This window comes from Gymnoscopelus braueri (genome assembly GCF_963280865.1).
Source record: "Gymnoscopelus braueri genome assembly, chromosome: 4".
Taxonomy (NCBI): Eukaryota; Metazoa; Chordata; class Actinopteri; order Myctophiformes; family Myctophidae; genus Gymnoscopelus; species Gymnoscopelus braueri.
The window spans coordinates 32,456,403-32,482,450 of record NC_137605.1 but is presented as its reverse complement, the minus strand read 5'-3'; the positions used below and the strand labels follow the sequence as shown (position 1 = coordinate 32,482,450).

At 44.0% G+C, this 26,048-nt stretch overlaps 1 protein-coding gene across 1 annotated transcript in view; it reads left to right on the top strand.

The window, feature by feature from the left end:
• LOC308083563 (neural-cadherin) overlaps window positions 1-26,048 on the top strand; it is a gene marked incomplete at its 5' end in the record, with an annotated part of 160,190 nt that overhangs the window by 59,704 nt on the left and 74,438 nt on the right. The window contains 4 exon segments of the mRNA XM_080425877.1: window positions 13,140-13,328; window positions 16,230-16,455; window positions 19,427-19,631; window positions 24,267-24,378. Of these exon segments, the coding sequence (XP_080282003.1) occupies window positions 13,140-13,328; window positions 16,230-16,455; window positions 19,427-19,631; window positions 24,267-24,378 (732 nt within the window).

The window sequence follows — 26,048 nt, the reverse complement described above, 5'->3', positions numbered from 1 at the left end:
GGCTTGTAGATCTGTTGTTTTCGCCATTAGACACCATTGTACGATGGAGTATAATTTGGTCTATAGTATCTGTCAGGGTTTAGTTTTTTTTGTGAATCTTTGGGCTTTTGCAAATAATAAGGTATTCAAGTATGTGCTGAAAGGCGAGAGATATAAAAAGAGAGGGTAAATTACTTTAAAGTTCTCTTCTAGTTTCTATTTTCTTTTTAATGTTGTTTTCCCTTTGCATTATTGTTTGATTTCTCTGTCTGTGACTTTGGAAGAATGCAGGGTTGCAGATGAGCATTTCTGTACAGTTTGAATATCTCTCCTTCTTCTTTGGCGTAGGAGTTCATATTCCCTCTTCTCTTCTTGTCTTTTCCATTTCCGACTGAGGAACCAGCCTCTTTGTCAGCATGGATCCATGGTCTTAAATGGTGCTTTGATAAGACTGAGATCAAACAGGCATACTCACACATACATTACACACTGTATTCACCATTGAATATGTGCACTGCACACACATACTCAGAGATATAACTGCACTCAACATGGAGAGAGAAAAAAATAGTTACAGTGTGGCTCTAACAGTTGTGCCTCAAATCCTTTGGGTGAGATTTCCTTCACTGTCAAAAGGTTATTTGATGTTTTGACATTTCGATTGCTTGTCGGTTCTATTCCCAAAATGTTATGGTGGACAGCCAGGAGGGAGTTAGGTAAAGAGAGATGGATGGCTGGCTGGTTTGTTCTGTGTGTGCGGCTGTGCGTGTGCGTGCATGCTTGCGTGCGTGTGTATGTATGCATGCTTTTACTGTATATTTGTCTTTGTGCCATTGTCAGAGAGAAAAAACGACTGAGTTTAGGTTAGGTTAGACTATACACTTTATTGATTTATTTGCAGGGGTAGTTTCATAAGTATTGTTCATCATGCAGCCATTATCTCAGCTCAGTGATTTGTGTATTTCCTATTGCCCTGATTCACATACTGTGGTTCATGCAGATAATTTGTATTTATTTTAACTTGCTTGGGGCTACTGGGGGGGTGAGGGTTACAGATTCAGGGTAACCCAGATAGTGTCATCATGTAATTTGTCAGTCCAAGAACAGCATGCTGGAAAAAAGCAATTAGATATCCCTCAGATTGTTGTTTCTGTGATTGTCTATAGCAGTGGTTCATAAAAGTGGGGTCCAAATGGACCCTTACAGGTCTGTTACTCAGAGAGCCTATAAATGGACCCTTATCGGTCCATTCGGTTCCATTTGTACATTCTCAGAGTAATGGGGGTCCTTGAAATTAAACAGTTCAAGAACCACTGGTCTAAAGCGTTTGGTGCAGGTGAAATAATGAATCAGGTAAAAGCCTTATCAGCTTGAAACAGCCCAGAAAAAGCCAATCGAATTGCCTAATTTTCTATGGTGAAATCCTGTCCATATTCACAGCCAATAAAGATAAAAAAAAGTATAATAAAGTAATACACTGCTGCTTTTTAACATCTATACAGGGGACTTGACTCTTATCTTAGTCCAATTGTTCCTCTATATTTATATTTTTTTCCGTCTCTATAAAGCCTGATTTATATGGTGGTGAAAATAGCCGATCAAGCTCACAACATGTGGTGATACGACGTGCTCACTATCTGACACTCTTTCTTATTCCTCCTTCCCATGTGCAGTATTCTCTCTTTCTCTTTCTCTCTCTCTCTGTATCTCTCTCTCTCTTTCCACTTCCAGTGTCATTGATTCTAGCCATGGCAGTGTCAGGGAAAATCAAACCTTTTGGATCTAGTTTATCCGTGTGGATTCAGTCTTCTGACGGCCCTGGGGCCAAGCCTCTTGGATCCACGGTTAACTGCTTCATGGGATTCTGCACTTTCCTCCGTGGGAATGGGGGCCTTTTCTTTTTTTTTACTAGAAACTGGGGCCATGGAGTGCTTAGTCTGTAAGCTCTGCGTGGAGGCCGTTTGCTTTGAATTATATAAAGATGGCTGATGTGAAATGTTGTGTTTCGTGAGGTGTTTTCTGCTAATGAAGATACATTGAGGCTGTGGCATGAAGATAAAATCATGTAACGTTCACGCTGGCCCTGGTGTTGTCAAAATGGCTGTTGCTGCAAACAGAACAGTTGGTGTGGCTGCTGTGGCATTAGTTTGTTTGATTGCTCTCATCATACATGGTGACACGTTGATGCCATCTGGCCAGAAATAATCTCAGTCAGTGTGACATGGTGATGCCAGCATGAGTGAAACAGGGTCCAACTGTACCAGGTCCATACCTTGGAACAATGGAGGACTAGAGTTTAGCTAGATACTGTAGCAGTTCTGTTCTGTTCCGTTCCGTTCCGTTCCGTTCCGTTCCGTTCCGTTCCGTTCCGTCCTCTCTTCTCTTCTCTTCTCTTCTCTTCTCTTCTCTTCTCTTCTCTTCTCTTCTCTTCTCTTCTCTTCTCTTCTCTTCTCTTCTCTTCTCTTCTCTTCTCTATTGCTGTTCTGTTGTTTATCTTAATTTACATTTACAGAGTGAATGACACTATAGTACTGCATACTGTACGTTAACATTGACAAAACATTCAACGAGTTTATGCATTTCGTGTTTTTCTGCTCTGTTCATCCCAACACAAAGAATCTCCTGAATTATTTTTCCTTTCATCTCTCCCATCCATTCCCCTATGCCCATCCAACCACAGAGTCAGACCTTAATTGAGTTTCCATGTTGTGGAGACTGGCTGCCCTACCCGCGCACTCTTGGGCATCCAGAGGTCTTCCAGATGGGGAAAGATGACATTTGTGGTCAGGCAGAGATGGGGCAACCTCTCAGGGCCTTTCATTCCAGACAAGCAGGCACGATGTGGGCTAGTTGGAGGATTTAACACAGTGTTTTGAATCTCAATTTGTCATTTGCCATATGTTGTGTTTTCCCCTCTTCGAGTCTTAAATAAACAAGAAAGCCATAAGAATTTGTGTAACATCTGCTGTCAGTGTACTCTGGTTTGAACCACTGCTGAGCATAGTTTTGGTTACCGTATGTATGATATCCATGAAGGAACTACAGTATATCTCATTTGCAATATGCTGTGGATAAATAAAGTATCAACTAACTTCCTAAAATGTACACAATGAATGTTAATTTCAAATACTGCAGTATTTTAAACAAGACGGTTGTCCAATGCTGCTGTTGGTTAAACATTTAAACCCCATACATTTCTTTGAACGGGGTCCCCCAGGGCTCTATACGAAAACAGCAAACCTACAAGCTCACCATGTTGAGGTTGTAGATCTGCTACAGTATTTTCGGTGACTATGACATGCCCAGAATAGGGACAATAGGGTTCATGTGGTTAATTACTGTGCCATTCCCTTATAAGGATTCCCTTATATCAGTGGAACAAGTGATCAATTAGCTATCTTTATTTGGTATCTGTGGTCAAATTATCTTGTCAACAATGTACAGCTGTGTGCCCATTTTCCATGTTGTATTGATTCTTTTGTGTGTGTGTGTGTGTGTGTGTGTGTGTGTGTGTGTGTGTGTGTGTGTGTGTGTGTGTGTGTGTGTGTGTGTGTGTGTGTGTGTGTGTGTGTGTGTGTGTGTGTGTGTGTGTGTGTGCGTGCGCTCGCATGCGTGTGTGTGTGTGTGTGTGTGTGTGTGTGTGTGTGTGTGTGTGTGTGTGTGTGTGCCTGCGCATGTACATGTCCATTACAATAGGGAAAGGTCTTTATACAGCCTCAGGGCTTTCAATCAGGTTTCATACTTCAACACACCCTCGCATTAACACACACACACACACACACACACACACACACACACACACACACACACACACACACACACACACACACACAGAGCGTGCTTGTCCCTGAAGTGCTGTTTTTCATCATATTTTGTGTTACTCGGTGGCGGTAGACAATAGGATAACTTATTCATGGCTCTCTGCCTTGCACTTCATGCGACAATGCATTTACATGCATTTACATCATCAAACCAGGAGGCTTGCTCTGCCAGGCACCCACAATATCATTACATGTGGACAAGAGACTGCATCAAGCAAGTGTGTGTGTGTGTGTGTGTGTGTGTGTGTGTGTGTGTGTGTGTGTGTGTGTGTGTGTGTGTGTGTGTGTGTGAGTGTGATGTGTGATGTGTGAGTGCGTACGTACAGTATGTACACCAGTCTATGTATATTTGTGTACTCTCCTGTGCCTTCCTCAATCACTCCTCTTCCTCTATTATGCTCAACATCTTTCATCTCTCCCTCTCTCTCTCTCTCTCTCTTTCTCTCTCTCTCTCTCCCCCTCTCTCTCTACCTCATCCTCTCTCGCTACCTCACCCTCTCTCTCTCTACCTCACCCTCTCTCTCTCTCTCTCTCTCTCTCTCTCTCTCTCTCTCTCTCTCTCTCTCTCTCTCTCTCTCTCTCTCTCTCTCTCTCTCTCTCTCCCCCTCTCTCTCTACCTCACCCTCTCTCGCTACCTCACCCTCTCTCTCTCTACCTCTCTTTCTCTCTCTCTCTCTCCCCCCCCCTCTCTCTCTCCATCAGCAGTGAAAAATGGAGCTTCATTAACTGTGCCCACAGGACTTGGTGTGTGTGCGTGTCTGTGTATGTATGTCTGCACTTGCGTGTCTTGTGTATGTCTGTGTTTGTATTTGTACATGTCAACATGTGTACATGTTTTGCGTGTCTCCATCATCAGCCAGTTCTATCTCTGTCATGGTGTTGTGCGTGCCGTGCATACATGCGTGCGCGGCTGCGCGCGCGCGTGTGTGTGTGTGTGTGTGTGTGCGTGCGTGCGTGCGTGCGTGCGTGCGTGCGTGCGTGCGTGCGTGCGTGCGTGCGTGCGTGCGTGCGTGCGTGCGTGCGTGCGTGCGTGCGTGCGTGCGTGCGTGCGTGCGTGCGTGCGTGCATGCGTGCATGCAAGCAGAGGTAAAGTAGGACAGTCCATAAGATCATTAATTAGGATGCATCAGGCTTCTGTCCACTGGTGCTCAGGGACCAGATGGAGCGCTGGGTTCCAGGCTCCAAAACCGAGGAAGACTTGTCCATTGGCGATTAATCTTTATTTTTTTTGGCATACTCATCCCTCTGTTGATATCTTAATTGGGGTCGGTCAATTCATTTTGGACTCAATCTCTTCAAAATTCACATTGATATTGTTAACACAATTGAGCCTTCACTCAACATTACGTGGATAGAATGGATGAAAGCACTTGGCTGGGCTAATACATTAGCATATTTCTGAAGTTTTGAGAACATGCCTTCCTGCCTTCCTTCCTTCCTTCCTTCCTTCTTTCCTTCATTCCTTGCTTCTCACCTTTCTTTCTTTCTTTCTTTCTTTCTTTTGTTCATTCACAAATTCATCTTCTGCCTTCGTCTACCTCAATTTTACTAACCAGTTAATCACTGGTCTCTTTATGTCTCTGCTCTCTTCTTTTCTCATTCTACACTCCCCCCTCCCGACCACCCCCCCCCCCTCCTCCTCCTCCTCCTTCTCCTCCTCCTCCTCCTCCTCCTCCTCCTCCTCCTCCTCCTCCTCCTGGGGATGTCACTGTGCAATGTTGAGCTTCAGCAAAGACAAGTGGGGCTGATTTGAAAACTTAATTATAGCTGAAGCCAACTGCATGTCATCTGAACAACAGGCTGACAGGGCCAAATCATCTGCTGCTTAATCAGCTGGGAATAGGAAGCCTCTTTTTAGACTGTGGTGCACCACACACACACACACACACACACACACACACAACACACACACACACACACACACACACACACACACACACACACACACACACACACACACACACACACACACACACACACAGAACATACGGTCATGCTAGGCAGTAGGCACCGAACATAATATGTTCGCAATCAAATTCCCACACAAACACATAAAGATGCCATTCACAGGAGACACACAAAGAAAGACAGTTGTGCACACATGATGTTTCACTCACACGCATGCACACACACGCACGCACACACGCACACACGCACACACACGTGCACACACACGTGCGCATACACACACACACACACACACACACACACACACACACACACACACACACACACACACACACACACACACACACACACCACACACACACACACACACACACACACAAACACACACACACACACACACACACACCGGGCCAAGCAGTTAAGTGTTGTGCCCACCTGTATTTTCACAGAAACTTAACCTGTCACCCTGGCAACCATGCCCCTGGGAACACTTGCACTCAGCAAATCACCAATGAGATCCATCCCACGCTGTCAATCTCTCTCACTCTCTCTCTCTCTCTCTCACTCACACACACACACACACACACACACACACACACACACACACACACACACACACACACACACATACATACGCACACAATCCAGAAGTCTGCTACTAGAAAGGAAAACATTGTGTTGGCATTTGTGTATATACAGTATATTATACATGTACACTGTAAATGTTGATCAGAGCATGGAACAACCCAAAGCACATGAATATACCTCAAGCACACAAACCCACACGCACGCACGCACACACACACACACACACACACACACGCACGCACGCACGCACGCACGCACGCACGCACGCACACACACACACGCACGCACGCACGCACGCACGCACGCACGCACGCACGCACAACACACACACACACACACACACACACACACACACACACACACACACACAGGCGTAGCGTCCTGACTTGATATTAGGAAGTATCTCAGCAAAACGCACATACAGGATATGTCAGTACTACTAACATATGCTGAACTGTGATCATTCCAGGATGCATATTGAATAAATCTGCCTCAATTCACCTGTTTCACCGAACACAGCTCTCATGTCATGCACCGTACTCATCGATTTGCCATCACAGCTGGTGTGATGCCATCGCAAGATGGTCTTTAGTTTGTATTTAGCATTTGAACCCATGCTTGTCACTGGGAGCGGGGCCATCATAAGCGCATGTCAGGCCCTCTGCTCCACTTTCAAACAGGTTGTCTCAAGGGGATGGGCTGGCTTCAAACCCCGAGAGGAGTAGTCCCCATGGTGCAACGAGCTGTATCCGCTACACAGTAAAATCACAAGTGTTCATTTAACTCTGAGAGTATACTTTGGTTACATTTTGTACACTCTCTGAGTTACAAATGGATACATTAACAAAAACTTGCATTCATTGTGCAATATTTGCTCAACCACAGAGGGTGTTTTGATTTAACCTGACTCCGCCAGATGGAAGAAGCTTGCTTCACACACTTGTTTCACAGCTTGTGAACCTGTGAACTCAATACCGCCCATTTGGCGGAGTCAGGTTAGTTTTGATTGGTTCTCATATTTCAATCCTCAATGGCTATTGCCTGTCAATCAATTAGCTACACCCCCACTAGAGATACGAGTGACTTATGTGGTGGTTTCATGAAGCAGCGAGTAGATCGCGATTCATTAAATTCAAAATGGGGATATCCAACCTGCGTAGGACTCCGCCTTACAAGCCCCTTCATTTTTGTCATAATATGCAATCAAAAGAAGGCTTCCCCAACTCTGAAGTCAATGCAGAGTCATGTTAGCCAATTAAGTTACAAGAGGAGGGCCACTTCCACAGTTGTTGTTTCATTTGAATTTATTATACAAACTTGTATTGCATGTATGCATGCTCACCCACAACCTGTGGACACAAGCATAGTTTAATTTGACGCCTTACTGCTTGTTGTTTGTGGTTATCTAATTGGAGCTTTGCAAAATGCTGGCGGCTTGCTATTTTTGGAGCAACGCTGGTCCGCTGCCACATTCTGCTTCACGCCGGAACACGTCACCCACTGTTGAAGTCAGACGGAGAAAGAAAGAAAGAAAAAAAAATAGCTCTCTCATTGTGTCTCTGTCCTCTTCTGTCTTCTCTCGGATGTGTTCCTGATACGCTGTGTATCAAAGCAAAGATAATAAAAGGAAGGGAAAAAACCCCAGAACAAATAAACAAATTTGAATAGAAAATAGAAATGGGCTTAGTGTAAACGAAATACAATTTCGTTTTCCTCTTAGCCTCATTTTGGGTAACAATCCATGACAAGGGGCCGCATTGATATGCAAATGAGGGAATGGCAGCTTTGTGTGAACCCAGCCATCATCTTGTGAATGTATTTACATGACGCGCTGCCTCTGTATTGTATCCGTCTGTTTTTAACTGAGATTAGGAGGGAGTCAACCCAAGTCCCCTTCCCCTGATGTCAGTATAGTCAGCCTGTATTCTAATCTGATTTGATGTCCTGATCCAGTCTGACAGAGATCATCTAGCCTAGAGGACCTGCCTTTGGGTGAAGCGTATTGGAGGGGAGAGACTGAGATGAACAGTGGTGGAAAAAGTACTAAAATTTTTTACTTCAATAAAAGTACCAATACTGCAATGTAGAAATACTCTGTTACAAGTAAAAGTCAGAAATTTTGAATTTACTTGAGTAAAAGTACAAAAGTATTGGTATCAAAATGTACTTAAAGTACCAAAGTAGAGAGTACTCATTATGTATAATGTCCCATATGTCCCAAGTTTTCAAAATGGATAAAATGTATGAAAATATTTTGAAAATAGTCGTTCACCCAAATTGGTAATTGTCCAGTAAAGTAAAAAATACCTCAAAATTGTACTTAAGTACAGTACTTGAGTAAATGTACTTAGTTACTTTACACCACTGGAGACGAATGTTGAAAAGGATAGGGAGAGAGTGAGAGAGAGAGAGAGAGAGAGAGAGAGAGAGAGAGAGAGAGAGAGAGAGAGAGAGAGAGAGAGAGACGGGGAAAGAAGGATGATTTATTGATGAATTTGAAACCACTGGAGAAATTGTTTTGTTAAGTGGAGTAAAGACAGTTATTGAAATGGATTTGGATTGACGAATTTAAAACACATCAAGCTCCGATTCAATTATGGAAGGTGTCCCGTTTAAAATACACTTCCAATTGCTGTCCTCGTGATGTAAAGACGGCCAGACACATTTGGCATGATATATTCAAGACATTGATTAAGATCGTAGGAGGGATTTAGATACATGAGAGAGATGGACAAAGAGACAAAGAAGCAGAGAGAGATATGACAGCTTGGAGGCATGAAGCAGAGAGAACGAGACAGAAAAAGAGAACTGCAACGGAATAAGATGTCTCTGTTTCTCCCAGGGAGGTGATTCTTCATAACTCTCAAGCCCCCTCTCTTCTCCTCTCATTGTTGTTCTCATCCATACTGTATGTCAAATTCTCCACTGGCTTCTCTAATTGGTGCTTTAAAGTGGCCACTTTGATTTAGTTGTGCATAACAATCATGTTTAAGAAGTGCAGTTTAACCATATTACAGATCTCACCTCTGTCTGAATGCACATGACAACATTGCAGTGCCGTTCACTTGCATCATTTGCGCCACGCTGGAAAGGAAAGGAAATCGTTGTAAAACCTTTCCAAACAGCAAAATGAACACATTACGACTTGGCATGTTGTTGTTTACAAGAAGCCCCAAAGTTGTTTAAAAGACTATGATGAAACCCACATCTTTGAAAGGGTTTTAACCCTTTGCAGAAAACAGTTTTACTATTAAAAATAAATCACAAATCAATCTTGGATTTAGTAGCAAGCACGTCTTGTTTTTCTACGGATACTGAGGCTCAAATTGTTTTACAGCATTGTCCACCATAATCCTAATGCAAGATAGATGCAGGCTAAAAGCATAGAAGTATATTTGATGACACTCGGGTTAATCACTCTATGCTTCTTCCATTCCTCTCTCTCTCCTCAGGCTAGGTAAACGGCCAAAAGCCCACTCAGTCAACCCAGAGCCAACCCTTTGTATGCATTTATGTATTCATGCATGTGTTTTGCAAGTACTTAGCATGCATGCATGCAGTGGCTCAGACCAGGGATCATGACACAGTTATGCATACGGGGCAGCATTTGTGATGCTAAAGAAACCCAGGAACCTAGGCTCAACAACGTTTTTTTCCCCTTCTTTTATTAAAGCCACGGGCCCAGTCTTATATATACTGCAGTTGATGGAGAGCATTTCCCTATAGATGTTTGTATAAGTTATGGATGGCTCTGACTGCTCGCCACAGGGCATTTGTTTTGCATTCGTTAAAGGCTCTGTTCATCTGGCTTGTCTGACCATTAACATAATATTGTCGCTGTCGGGCAGAAAGCTTGAATTTCCATATTTAATCTTTGTTCATAAATGAATGCCCTATTTTATACCTCGTTGTGTGACAGTGTCACGCAAAAGTACAGAAAATAGCAGATATATAAGGTTATTATAACACATCACAAGCTGATGCATTGTGAGCTTGCTATTTTTGAAACTTTTTGAAACTTTTTGAACATTTTTGCTTTTAGAATGCATGCCCGAAATAGGGACGACAGGTTGAGAGTGGTTAAGTCTGTCTGTGGGTTTTATAAACATTTCACCAATTAAAAGTATTAACAAGAGCTTGGGACTAAATAATAACTGCATTGGATGCATTGGAACACAGATTATTTTTTACATTTCCTGAAAAGTAACGGTTTTGGACATACAAGGTTTTTGCCCGACAGCGAGGATATTTGAATGTGTTGATCTTTGTCATGATGATGCAGAGAATGCAACGCATACATGCTTCATTTAGACCCCAAAGGACCAGTAGTGTAAAGTAACTAGTTACTTTTTAGATTTTGATTATTATTACAAAACATACATTAACCACTCCAGCCCTATAATTACTTTGGCCATTTGAAAATAGCCGATCTACAAGCTACAATCTACCGTACTGTAGATCTGCTATTTTCAAAAGATTTTTATGCATTTTATGCATTTGAAAACTTGTGACCTGCTTAATGAGTACTTTGATACCAATACTTTTGTACTTTTACTAAAGTAAATTTTGAATTCTGGACTTGTACTTGTAACAGAGTATTTCTACATTGCATTGTAAAAAATGTGAGTGCCTTTTCCACCACTGGTCACTACCCCTCAACCGCTCGTTCAAATCAAATCTTGACCTGACTGTTGTACAGTACTCCACCATACCATTCTGCATTACAAGCAGCCACATCCCCAATAAACAGACTTGAATGCTATGAGAGCCCTGAGCTGTTAACTGGGAGCTGTCAGGAGCGTTTACCAACTTCCCCCTTCATCTTCCTCTGCTCCACCTCTCCCACTCTCTCTGTTCTCCCTTCAGAACGTCTACCTTCCTTTCTCCACACTTTCCCCCCCTCTCCTCTCACTTCGATCCCCCGCTCTCTCTCTCTCTCTCTCTACTCTCCCTCTCTCATCTCATGTTCCTGTCTTTTCTCTCCCCCCCCTCACTCTCTCTCTCTTTCTTATCACCTAAGCTCCAACCACTTTCCTCTCTACCACGCGCTCTCTCTCTCTCTCTCTCTCTCTCTCTCTCTCTCTCTCTCTCTCTCTCTCTCTCTCTCTCTCTCTCTCTCTCTCTCTCTCTCTCTCTCTCTCTCTCTCTCTCTCTCTCTCTGTCCCTCCACAGCACTCTCCCTCCTACTCTTTCTCTCTCTGTTCGTGTTGATAGACGCTCAGAGGTGTGTGTGTATAAGAAAAGGCAGGAAAGGAGAGGAGACAGTTTTATTCTGTGCCATTTCGTGAGCCTCTGAAGTGAAGCTCTCTCTTATTTCCGCTGTTGTCTCCATTCTCGCGAAGAGATGCGGCGAAACAACAGCTGGTGCTGAGGAAGTGTCTTCAGACCAGAAGAAATCCCTCCTCAGAAAAGACGACAAGCAGAACACAGGGACTGCTACAGACAAGAGAGCGAAAGAGAGATAGAGAGAGAGAGACAGAGACAGAGAGAGACAGAGACAGAGACAGAGACAGAGACTACAGAGTAGTGATTGCCACACATCCACAGGAAGACACATTTATGTTTATTTTGGACTGCGCTGAAGACGTGGTTGTCACCTTCTCATCATCGCAAAGTGTTTTAGTTTTTTTTTGGAGCATGGACTTCTCTATCCTCTAGCTTTCGCTCTCAAGCGAATGCTTCGGTGACAAAGTGACGTACGACGTGTCGCTTGACAAAAATAACATAGTTTCAGAAAAAAAACCTGCTTTCGATGAAATGTGAGAATTTGATTTATATCTTAGCCTACAGAAATGTCATCTTTCTGTCTGATGCTTGTGGAGCTGCCTTGCTATACACAGTCAACCCATTCTGGGCCACAAAATGCTACAGGCTATTAAGGAGGCCCATCAGCCACTTTGTGAGGGGTCATTTGTCTTGACCGCGAGATTAGCTCCAAGATGGCCGCCCCTGCACCGGGTTCAGGTGCTTCTGTGTTTATTTGCCGAGGGAGTGAAGCGACGAAAAGAGGGGGAGGTTTGAGAAATGGATGCCCACTAGCAAATAGGATCAGAGAGATTGTGCTGAAGATGGTAAATACTTCTGAGGGATTAGATGGATGAATGTGTTCGGAGAGCACAAAGCCCTGCCATGATGTGCTTCAGTACCTAGTAGCCTTCCAGCCGTGGGAGGAACCACAGCCCACGTTGGGTTGAGACTCACAATAAGTTTCCGTTTTACTGTCAAACTGATGAACAAAGGACATACAAAGTGTCCTTGAGATGTGATTGTCGTGGCCAAGGGCATCACCTTCATGCCTGATTTATACTTTGGTTGTGCATTGTGTCAGGCACTGAATCTAAATGCAGACAATGCGTCGTCCGCATGTACATCTGCTACAGTATTTTTGGTGCACAACACCAAAGTATACAATAACACAACAAGTATACAATCAGGCATCAGCAATCACATTGGTACCGTGGCTGAAGTACACAAATGCATGACATTGTTGATTGATTGATTGAATATTTTATTAGACAAAAATGCAAAACAGCACGAGTACAGTCAAACACTTGGTCTAAAAGTTCTAATTCATCAACATATAAAAAATAACACCAAAATTCAATATCATCACAAATATAAAACACTATATGCACATAGTTAAAAAAAAAAAGGGTTAATGGGAGGAATGGGATTAAAGAAAGGGGGTGGGTGGTCGCCTGTCTAAGGGAGATGTGATAATTACCTCCTTCTTTGGCCTCCTGCAAGGTGAATTTTCAGGGCTGTTTTAAAGGAAGCCAGTGAACCACATTGTATCTGTTTTACAATGTTTAATCAACTCCTCCCCCCTACGCCTCTCTCCAGGTGATGACTGGTACCTGTGTCGGCTGACTCTGAGCATGCCCAGCCAGGCTGACCTGCAGTGGGGCATGTTCCCCTCCCCCTACCTGGCTGCTGTGGGTCCTGATGCTGCAGCTGGCTCCATCGTCTACCGCCTGTCTGCCAGGCAACCAGGCGGAACAGTTGGACACGCCCACTTCCTGCTACTGGACAGTGAGTTGGATTAACAATACCCAATAATGTTTATGAAAATGGTGTTATTCACGGGCAAGTTTACCTACTGCAATTCTCTTTGGTGTAGAAGATATAGTCATTGTTATTGTACGTTGTTTTATTTATTTTTAGCTGACATTTGCTTGATATTTTTATACTTTATGTAGGCTACCTGGAAAATGCTGCGCTCGCAATCATGTTTGAATGTCACCCCCACCCCCCTCTCTACCTATATCTTTCCTATTTTTCTTCACTGAAGGTATCTAAGAAAACAGAAATAAAAATAAACAAACAGTCAGTGCAGGCAGCAACAACAGGGGTCAAGTTCAAGTAGACAACATTGAATCTCTTTATTTGTGTGTGCGTGCGTGCGTCCATACTGTACACGTGTGTGTGTGTGTGTGTGTGTGTGTGTGTGTGTGTGTGTGTGTGTGTGTGTGTGTGTGTGTGTGTGTGTGCTTGCATATGCTTCTAGAATTTGAGGCAGCAAGACAATAAGAGAGGAGAAAAAATATATAATAAATCACAATTTGAACCAAACTCCATCAGCCGCAAATTAGCATGCTTCTCCTTCCATCGCTAAGCAGCGACGCGCAGATGTACCAAAACAAGAACTAGTGTAGTTTTGACAGCAGTAATTATGAGCAACATCTGGCAGAGGGACGCCACGGCGTGTATATTGATTTTGTTTTTGTTTATTTGGAGATTTCTTCCGAGGACATGTTGAATTTCAATTACAGCTGAGGGGGGGTTGGGGGGTAGCAGTGTGTGCGTGTGTGTATGCGTATGTGTATGGGGGGGGGGGGCGCACACGTGTTAGCAAATGCACATAAATGGCATTGCGGAATACTGTTAATCGTTCCCTGGGGCATAGAAAGCTCCTAGATGCAGGAATAATGGGAAACTCTCTGGAGAGAGACAGGGAGGGGGGTGGGCTGCAGGAGGGAGGATGGATGGAGCCTCCATGCCTGCAGCTGTGGATTCTTTATTTTTACTTTTTTTTGGGTGGGGGTATTGGGAGGAAGCAGATGGAGAGGGAGAGGTAAGGAGGATGAAAATGCTATTTTGAGTGTTAATTCCTAATGCCATCATATTAAGAGATTTTGACTCCCCTTTAGCTTAAAGTAACTACATATGTTCCAAGAATTAATCCAATCATTTACATAGAAAATGCTTTTAATACCATGCCAATATGGAAATATGTTCTCAAAGTTCACTTGAAGCCAATTAGTAGCATTAATGACATTACTCAGTTTTAGTTTCTTAAGTTTACAGTTGGTTGGTGATGAAAGTATTTAGACATTTGGGCAGTGATTTTTTTCCCCACCTTTTTTGTCACATCAATTATCCCAAGACTCATTTTATACACTAGTATTGCGATTGTTTTATTTCATGTATATGCAGGGTAGCTTGAACACGTTGCGGGTCTCCACCAGACCTGCCACCGACCCAATTAACGACCCGAAGCGGACCATAACCCAACCCGTTCCATTAGTTTTATCGTGGCCAGAGTTCACCCGCCCGACCCGCACCCGCAAGAATGACGTCTGCAGACCCTACCACAAACTAATATATGGCCATGTTATGATGTCAAGAATCTCTTTTTGTTATTGTTTGTATGTAAGTCATCATGTCACCGGTTGGACATAAGCCCTAGCTGACAGTCTGTACATATTCACCTTTTGCTTAAAACATAATATACATTATGCAACATGTACTGTATACATTATTCAACATGTATACAACAAATAGACCATATTTCACCCTAGCATCCCAATCGTAACTTTTGGCACTCCTCGCTGTATTGTACTGATATATTATATTCATTGCCAGGAAATGTTAGAAATAGCATCACATCAATAGACTATGGGCAACAGAAAAGTGTTGGATGCTGAAGCGAAAAGAAAGACTAAAATCAGATTGACAGGTCAGATGCAGCTGTAGCTGATCATCCCCCCCCCCCCTTCCCTGTTTCCAACAGCTGTGGACCTCTTTCCCTCTCTGTAGCCCCCCCCCCCCCCCCCCGCCCCCCCCCCCTTTGCTTCATCTCTCCATTGCCTTTCTCTATATATCTGCTATCGCTGCCCAGGGGGACACCAGTTAAACTGGCCGCATCCCGAGTATCAAAAGAGACACAGTGTTCAAAGACAGATCACAGTCGAGATGTTAGCCCCCCACTAACATGCGCACGCACACGCGCACACACACACACGCACGCACGCACGCACACACACACACGCACACACACACACACACACACACACACACACACACACACTGTGTTTCTCCAGCTGGCAGAAGGGGCCCCGATACCCTTCCGTTTTGCCTTGCAAACACATAAACACGAAAATATACCAATAATCATCACACCAGTCCTCCGCCAGCCTCAAACTTGTGCACTGGTTTGTGGACTGCTGTGGGTTTAATGCAGTGGTTCTAAAAACATTGTGTGTTAGGCCATGGACCCCCATCTGAAAAGATTTTGTGCCAGGGACCCCCATAAGAGAAGATTTGTGTTATCAAATTATTTACAAATAATTCAACATTTTTCACACATTTTCAAAATGTTAAAAAAATAGCACATCTACAAGCTTACAACACATTGCAGTGCGACGCGGTTAAAAATGATTTTAATGCCAAATTAACTAATATTGCTGGGGGCCCCCACAAGGACCCCTGGGGGTTCCCGGACCCCACTTTGCAAGCCACTGATCTAATGAATCTGCTCTCCATAAATGTACTTATGTAGGCTATGTATTACGTACCGTATCTGTCTCTCCATCGGTCTGTTTTCATCTCCATTGATCTATCTGTCTATCTGTACTGTATGCCAGTCTCTGTCTGCAAAGCTACAGTATCTGTTGTTTTGACCATATCAATTCAATCCTATACTCTCCTCAGGTGGAGAGGACTGCTTTGAGGTGGACCGAAGCTCGGGGGAGGTCCGGACCACAGGCCGCCCTTTGACCCCGAGCAAGGAGTACCTGTTGAGGGTGCAGGCTGTGGACACGCACGGTCGTAAGGGTCCCCCTGCTACAGTGGCCGTCCTGGCTGGCTACCGCCCCCCACAGTTCACCAACTCCACCTACACCCTGACCGTCCCAGAGAACACACCAGTGGGCCAAGCGTGAGTTTGAATGATTGATTGAATACTTCATTAGTAAAAAATGTAAACAGCAGTACGGCACGGTGACACACTTTGGCTAAAAGGATAACACAAAAAATGTATGTATGTGAATGCATGAGTGTGTGTGTGTGTGTGTGTGTGTGTGTCTGTCTGTCTGTCTGTCTGTCTGTCTGTCTGTCTGTCTGTCTGTCTGTCTGTCTGTCTGTCTGTCTGTCTGTCTGTCTGTCTGTCTGTCTGTCTGTCTGTCTGTCTGTCTGTCTGTCTGTCTGTCTGTCTGTCTGTGTGCGTGTGTGTGTGCGTGTGCGTGTGCGTGTGTGCATGGATGCACACACGCACGCATTTGTGTGTACCTGTTGCAGTTCATTATATTTTGTTTGTTACATGTGTGTGTGTTATTCTGCATGTGTTTATGTGCGTGCGTTTGTGCATGAAGCATGGCCTGTTCCTTGGCATCGCCGGTCATTTGACGCATGAAATGATGTGCCCCCCGGTGCAAGGCAAGAAGAATAGCAACGGAGGGATGAGGGGGGGGTGGAGACATAGAGGGGAGGGATAGAAGGATGGAGAGGGGTTTGGGGGGGGGGGGCACAGATGCATCATTCTGGCCCGAGGCAGAGAATTTGAAAGTGTGGCAAATTCAAATATTTATTAAAAGCGAGCTCTGGATTAACATGAAGGGTAATGTGTGTAAGGGTGTGTGTGTGTGTGTGTGTGTGTGTGTGTGTGTGTGTGTGTGTGTGTGTGTGTGTGTGTGTGTGTGTGTGTGTGTGTGTGTGTGTGTGTGTGTGTGAGTGAGTGAGAACCCGCCTCCTCAGGGCTGCTGGCGCAAAGCAGATTGTATTAATAACTAAGTATCCATGCCACCTTCTGAGCTGTGTGAGAGCTGGTGTTTGTGTCTGTCCATGGTTACTGTATGCATATGCACACTGTGAAAGCCTTGGTGTTCATTTAATGCTGAGAGTGTGCAAATGTCACATACACATCCATAAGGGTGCATTTGGGTCCAGTCAGTGTGTGCATTTGTGTGCGCGAGCGTGTATGCGTGTGTCAGTGGGTGGCTGGTTAGATGAGGTTTAAGTAGGTATCTTTATTTAGAACGTCCCTGATGGCTGTAACCTTTAAATGATAGCATACAGTGCTGCCAGTACACAGTAACTTCTACAAGCTCAGCGTTGTGAGCTTGTAGATCTGTCATTTTGAAAAAACGTTTGACTTTTTTTTTTAAATTATTAACTTTATTTTGAGATGGGCTATTCATAATGAGTAACTTTTACTTTGGTACTTTAAGGACCACTTCAACCATTTCCCACCTTATCTTCATATAATTGGTCCTCACTAATGTAACCAATTCTGTCTGCTTGATTTGTGTCTCAGAGGAGGGTTGTGGACTGTTCAGAAACCTGCCTAACAGTGATATCATCGTAGCCTGGTTCCAGCCGAATCTGCCTTTGCAAAATCGCATCGCACTTTAGCCCTCGGCAGATTAGGTCTGGCCCCCCTCCATAGAGATTCCACTTCTCTCCCTCCGCAGTGGTGTGGAGCCAACCAGGGCCCAGTATCCAAATGTGGGCGGGCTTATCACCTTATTTGGAGCAATGACGTACAAGGAAGCACTGCTCTGATTAGTTCGTGAACAAGGAAGCACTGCTCTGATTGGTTTAGGTCTAACCAATAGAGTCCGTTTGGATCTTTTTGTAACCGCCCCTTGGAAAAAAATCTATCGTTGATAAGGACCAGACTAATATCCACGCAGTGTGTCGTGTGATATTGTCTGGCCACGCGAGGCTAATATCATCGGGTTTGGACATTTGAAACATTTTTTATTTTTTTATTTTATTAATGCAAGAACAATGGTTTCTATTTCAGCATTCTAACTTTCCAGGAGGAGAAAGGCTGTAGTTTCTATTAGGTTGGATATGGAATCCCCATTGATAATATCATTGGTAGGCATGTTTCTGAACTGTCCATAGCCCACAAATGAGACATAGTGAGTAGACCAGTAGACTAGTGAGGCCCAGTTATATGAAGATATGGTTGCAAATGGGTGAAGTGCTCCTTCAAGTATATTTTGATGCCAATACTTTTATACTTTTGTACACAATTAACATTTTCAATACAGCCGTTTTACTTGTGACAGAGTATTTCTATATAGTGGTGTTGCTAGTTTACTTTTACTTAAAGGGATAGTTCACCCCCAAAGATATATTTTTTCTATCCATTAGTCACCCCATGGAGACTTGAAATCATGGATATTTCTTAGCCACTAATTTGATAACCAGCGGACCAGTAGGCAGTGGTTCCGTTAGGAGACACAAAGGAGCCTTTTTGTGTCTCCTACCGGAACCGTCATCAAATTATTGGCTTAGGAATGTGACAAAAAACTAAAAAATCACACCCTGTGTGAAGTGGGCGGTGTCTTGCTAGCTAATCACAATACTGAATGGAGTCAACCAATCATGTACAAAAAATAAATACATTTATTGAAACACTCTTTATGCTAGACGAAACCATAACTTAAAAAAAACCAATTTATGTTTTTTTTTAAGTTATGGTTTCTTATATAGGGCTATGCACATGTGTCATGTGACACTGGCCAATCACAGTCCTGAATAGACTGTGATTGGCCAATCACAGTGCAGGGTTAGGCGGGGTACTTTTTGGCCAATCACAGCGCAGGATAATTGTACAAATATCCAAACCTCACTTATAGGGGCGGTTTCACCGCCCAAAAATATCCATGAATTCAAGTCTCCATGGGGTGACTAATCGATAGAAAAACGTCATTTTGGGGGTGAACTATCCCTTTAAGTAAAAAATCTGAATAGTTCTTCCACCAATGGTCGCACGATTCCGTTTGAATTGGATTTAAGTAATCTCTTGTGTCATAGTTCTATCATTCCTCTTCTCATTATAACTGTTATTCTTGTCTTTGGTTGTCGTTTAAAAAATGGTCCACTTCCTGTGTCTCCAGTGTTGCCACGGTGCAGGCCATCTCCTTCCAGAAGAAGAGCCTGTCCTACATGCTGCTGGTGAACCCTGGCAACCTGTTCAGCATCAACCAGGAGAGCGGGGCCCTCAGTCTCACCAGGGCCGTGGACTACGAGAGCGGACACACCCTGCACACCCTGCAGGTCCGCGCGTCCGAGACCGACACGGGACTCAGCGGAGTGGCTGAGGTAGGCACACGCAGCTTATAGGGCTGCAACTATCGGCCGCCGTCTTAGCGATTATTCCAATGATTATTCCAACGAAAATGGCAGATCGGCAAGCTCACAACGCGTCGGCTATTTTCAGCTAAAGCTTTCCCCACAATAACAGAAAACATAAAATACACTAGTGTAGAGCCCTGATGGACTCCGCTCAACCATATGGGGTTTAAGTGGTTAACAACGTGTTTTTATATGTATTTATATATAATTTATATATCTACGAATTGATTAACAGTGTAAGCGTTATTTTCTACTTCGTTGCACACCGGTGTTGTGCAGAAATAGTGAAAGTAGCAGGTCTACACGCTCACAGCACATCGCACGCACATTGCAAACTTCTGTTGTTTTCTCTATAGATCTTGTATTTTCAGGTGCAATACGGGTATACGTGCAAGTAAGCACACATAATTACAGTATGCAGGTACTATATGCACACATATTGTATGTTTACACGGGTAAACACACAAGACATCATAGACAAATATGAGTATACACAGTACACACAAAGCGGCGTATGAGCAGGTACGTACACACACATACTGTAACCAGATGCAGGAAAGGAATAAAGGCTACTATAAACTAAAAATATAATTATTTATTCTATAAGACAACAAACGCACACACACATACATACGCACGCACGCACACACACACGCACACACGCATGCGCGTGTGGGCACACATACACATACACACGCACATGCACGCACACACAGAGTGTTAAGTACAGGAACATGGTGGCAGAATATTTTCTGCACATGGTTAATTCCCCAGAGTATGCTGCATATATAGCTCATCTGTTCACATTAACACACACACACACACACACACACACACACACACACACACACACACACACACACACACACACACACACACACACACACACACACACACACACACACACACACACACACACACACACACACACAGGCACACACACAGAAATCCATTATCACCTGCTCAGCGTCCAGATGGCTGGTACAGACATAGCATAGCTGTTATAAACTATCAGCATCCCTCAAGGCCCTCTGATGTATAAGCATGGCTGGCTAATTCACTCTAAAGGGCTGTACATGTGATCCTGACTGTGTGTGTGTGTGTGTGTGTGTGTGTGTGTGTGTGTGTGTGTGTGTGTGTGTGTGTGTGTGTGTGTGTGTGTGTGTGTGTGTGTGTGTGTGTGTGTGTGTGTGTGTGTGTGTGTGTGTGTGTGTGTGTGTGTGAGACCTAAGTGCCTTGAAACATACTGTATATAGGAGCCACATCTAACCTGAATTATACAGTATATATTCCAGCCCTTTCAATGGAACAATGGTACAAACTTAAAGAATCTATTAAATTCCTCAAACTCAATACAGTAGCTAATGCTACGAGTTTACACCAATCTATTTGATTTGTTCTTATTTTAGGGGTTAGAGTTCGTTAGTTAGGTTTTTTTTTTTTAAGGCAGGTACATCTCAAAGTGGGGTCAGCGGACCCCAGGATTCCAGGGGGTCCCCAGCTAAATGATTGATAGTTAGTTTGCACACTCTCAGAGTTATGGGGGTCCTTTAAAATGGATGTGGATGTTCTACTGTGTTCCACTGAGAAGCCTCAGTGGAACAGTTTGGGGAAAGTTTCTTGCTCAAGTGACACCCTGATGACAGATGACAGTTGAGTGAGAAGAGGTTTTTACTGAAGCATTTGATGACATTGTATGAGAATATCTTGACTTATATTATGGCTGGGTGAGTTATACAGCCCACGGTTCTACCAAAGTTCAACATCACTATAATTTAATATGCAGCAGCATTTACAATACAATATATTCACTGTGTCAACCTGAGATGAAAGGTGCATGGTGAAGGAAAAACTGTTTTCCATTTAACACCACTTTAAATATTCAGGACATGTTTGCAGAATCAGTCGCACATTCCAATCTATCTCGCATCCGTCTTCGCTGGCCGTGTCCATATTACTGAAAAGACCCTGTGTTGCAGGTGCAGGGGTGCGTAAGAAATATCCACTCAGGTGGTCAGCTTGCAGCTTCCCCCCGGTAAGAGGGTTTTGGAAATTGAAAATAGGGGAGCGGTTTAGCTCGACTGAGCCAAGATAGTGGCAGAGCTGAATAGGAGTGTAGACTAAGGATATGAGTCTCAGAGTGTGCATGCCAGCGGGGGTTTTGAAGGGGAGATGCCGAGTGAGACGAAGAGGAATTGGATTTCTCTTCTCGAACAAGCTGCATTTGTCTTGATTCCATTTGCATGAGTTGCGCTCGGTAGTGTGTGTGCCTATGGAGAAATGTGTGCTATGAGCTCTGCTAACTGGCATGACACATTGCTGACGGCTCAAAGGTAGCGGTACGTTTTTTATTTTAATCCTTTGTAAATCTCTTTAGACATACAGTAGACTTGTATTACTGTAGCTATGTAATAGCACATTGCTAAAAAGCCATTCAATTACAACTGTAGCACACAAACCTATCCAACCAGAACCACTGTTATTAACTTGTGCACTGTTTGGAGACAGCATGTAGTGGAGACAGCCACTGAATAACAATGGAATAATTAAAAGCACTTTTCTTCCTCGGTAAGAGCAGGTGTTGGCCAGACTCTGTCTGGTGCCAGTTTCCCCCTCTGGCAGGGTAATTGAGGTGTCATATTATGACACTGACCCAGTGGAATCCCTCTAGCAGGGGCAGCCATTTTGGTTTGGCAATCTCTGAACAAGGCTGAGTGAGTTCTTCTCCTTGGACCTGGCATGTGATGCAGTGCCCTGCAGACAGTTGGGTCATACACATGCTGTAGAGAGAGATGCTTTGGCACAATACACACAAGATTGAGAGACAAGCATCTTTTAGACAGATTTCTTTTTCACCATTCCATAGTTTTCTGTCACTCTCTTTTCCTTGGTAACAGGAAGAGTGGGCACTAAAGAAGAGTGAGCACCTCAATGTAAAATTGTCTATTTGGTCCAAAATGTAAAATAATTAAGTATTTGGAAAACGGTCTTAAGTAATGTAAAGTATACATGATTAGAACATGAGTGAACATTTCACGATTAAAGGGATTCTAGGCAACTTCAGAGATCAAAAAAAGAGAAAAACTGTTGTCAAACAGTTAGTACCGTTGACTCACTGACAACCCCTTCAGCCAATCAGCAGTTCATTCTCCTTCAGCCAATCAGCAGCTCATTTTCCCCAGCACCAGCTAATATGACGCAAGGGGACTTTAGAAGGTGCTATGCCGAAAATAGGTTGCTTAAAAGTAAATTCCGTGCCTCAAAAAATAAGTTTGAGAGCGTTTTAAAGTTTTAAAACCGAAAGTAAAAACACAGCAGAGAAAACAATGGCTGCCGTTCCGTTTTTGTCGGCTGCACTCGGTTCCATTCGGTTTCACTCGAACTCGCCACACGGACACGGACGCGCACATGCGTGCGTTTCATTTACGTCCCGGATACCCGGATGTCAAAACATAAATAGTAGGGAAAATACGGATTTCAGAAAGAGGACTGTGTTTCAATGCAGGAAAACACCCCAGCATCATTATATAGTGGCTGATATAGGGGGAAAAATGCAAAATATATATATATATAAATATTTTTAAATTTAGGCTTCAAGTTACCTAGAATCCCTTTAAGGTCTAATATTTCTACAAATTGATACAAAACCTGTATGTCCAATCATTTTGGGCATAAACAAGAAGTTGAAGTTGAAGTCTGACAATGAAGTACCATGCATCGTGCATGTTCACATCATGTATACTTTACATTACTTAAGACCGTTTTGAAATATAAAAAAAAACAATGTCTGTCTGTCTGTCTGTCTGTCTGTCTGTCTGTCTGTCTGTCTGTCTGTCTGTCTGTCTGTCTGTCTGTCTGTCTGTCTGTCTGTCTGTCTTACTGTCTCCAGTGAGATAGGCATACCCCCTGGCGTGTCTGGTCCACAGAGATATAAGACACACTGGAGAAAAGCAACAGTCACACACAGACAGACACACACACACACACACACACACACACACACACACACACACACACACACACACACACACACACACACACACACACACACACACACACACACACACACACACACACACACACACACACACACACACACACACACACACACACACACATACAGTAAGATCCTCTGTGTCAATTTACCTCTGAGTTATTATGGCACAATGATACAATGAAGGTCAGGTTTATCAATTACTTCCGGACCTCCCATAAGTCCTGTGTGTGTGTGTGTGTGTGTGTGTGTGTGTGTGCGTGTGCGTGTGCGTGTGCGTGTGCGTGTGCGTGTGCGTGTGCGTGTGCATGCGTGTGTGTTACTTGGAAAGCAATTGTGCAAATACTGTTCATGACAATTTATATACCCACAGCCTTCCACGCACACACGCACACGCACACACACACACACACACACACACACACACACACACACACACACACACACACACACACACACACACACACACACACACACACACACACACACACACACACACACACACAAAGAAACATGAAAAGTATCCCCCCTTTTCACCTTAGAATGTTGTCCATTGCCAGATGAAAATGACTTCACCCCCCCCCCCCTCTCTCTCTCTCTCTCTCCAGGTTGTTGTCCATATAACAGATGAGAATGACTGTACTCCAGAGTTCCCTCACTCCATCTATAGCAGAGACAACATCCCTGAGAGCACTCCACCTGGAACCTCACTGTTGCAAGGTAACACACACCGCTGTGTGTGTGTGTGTGGGGGGGGGGGGACAGAACAATTTTAACAATTTACTCATGATTAGGAAGAGGAAAGACATGCTCATAGACAGACAGACAGACAGACAGACAGACAGACAGACAGACAGACAGACAGACAGACAGACAGACAGACAGACAGACAGACAGGCAGGCAGGCAGACAGACAGACAGACAGACAGACAGGCAGGCAGACAGACAGACAGACAGACAGACAGACAGACAGACAGACAGACAGACAGACAGACAGACAGACAGACAGACAGACAGACAGACAGACAGACAGACAGACAGACAGACAGACAGACAGACAGACAGACAGACAGACAGACAGACAGACAGACAGACAGACAGACAAATGGATGGTCAGACAGATGGAAGACTTACAGACAGAGAGACAGACGTGCACAATTGCACATCCACACACATGGCATGCACAGCCGTGCACGCATGCAGAGGAGAGTGTGACCTCTGTGAACTGCTGTCCTTAATAGACCAGTATTATCAGCCTCTAGGAACTAGGACCTTCCCCGATCCTATCAAATGAACGGCTGCGCACCCAACCACCCAACCACCCACACACACACACCCACACACCCACCCATGACGTACTCCTAACACTTTTATACAGCAGTGTTGGTGATCTAGTGCTGTATGTAATGGTAAGACAATAGTGTCCATACAGACATCAATCCACCTACTAAGGTTCACAGTATTGAAAGACCTTCATTAATATGACCATAACTACACAGTAAAGTCCCCAGCGTTAATGGACCCTTGCGGGAACATTTTTACACTCTCGGAATTTAATTAACACAACTGATTTTGCTAGAAATTGTAGGATTTAGCTTTGTTTTTAATTAACACGGTAAATGTCACGTTGGGCACATTTCCATATCTGCAGATACATGACAGCGTGCGGTGCAGTGCAGTGTTAATTAGCATGCTAGACTAAAGTCATGCAAGTATCAAGCTGTCAGTGTTAATTGTTAGCTCTCAGAGAGAAAGATGGGGGGGGGGGGGCACATGATGGAGGGAGAAAGTGATAAAGAGTGAGTGAGGAAAAAAGCAGAGAGAAAAGAATGAAAATTAATGAAAAAGAGCAGAGACAGTGTGAAGAGACCGATTTGGACTTGGGTGTATGGAGTGTGTGTGCATTAATTGCAACATACAGATTACCCATCTTTAATTCTGCTTTAGTTTTTTGCTAAAACCAATTTTTGGAGAGAGAGAGAGAGAGAGAGAGAGAGAGAGAGAGAGAGAGAGAGAGAGAGTAAACAGTGACCGTTGCTTGCATGTGCTCTGTGTGTGTGTGCTCTGTGTGTGTGTGTGTGTGTGTGTGTGTGTGTGTGTGTGTGTGTGTGTGTGTGTGTGTGTGTGTGTGTGTGTGTGTGTGTGTGTGTGTGTGTGTGTGTGTGTGTGTGTGTGTCTGTCAGGGGCGGACTGGGACCAAAATTCAGCCCTCGCATTTTGGTCCGAACCGGCCCACCACCCCCCGGACCGTTTTGTCAACGGGGGGGGGGGGGGTCACTGTTTTAACCCAGCAACCCTGTGTATCCCAGTGCATACACAGGGTATAAACGGTAACGTAACCAATAATTGGGCCCGCGCGACCCGGAAATGATCCTAAAACGGGAGCAAAA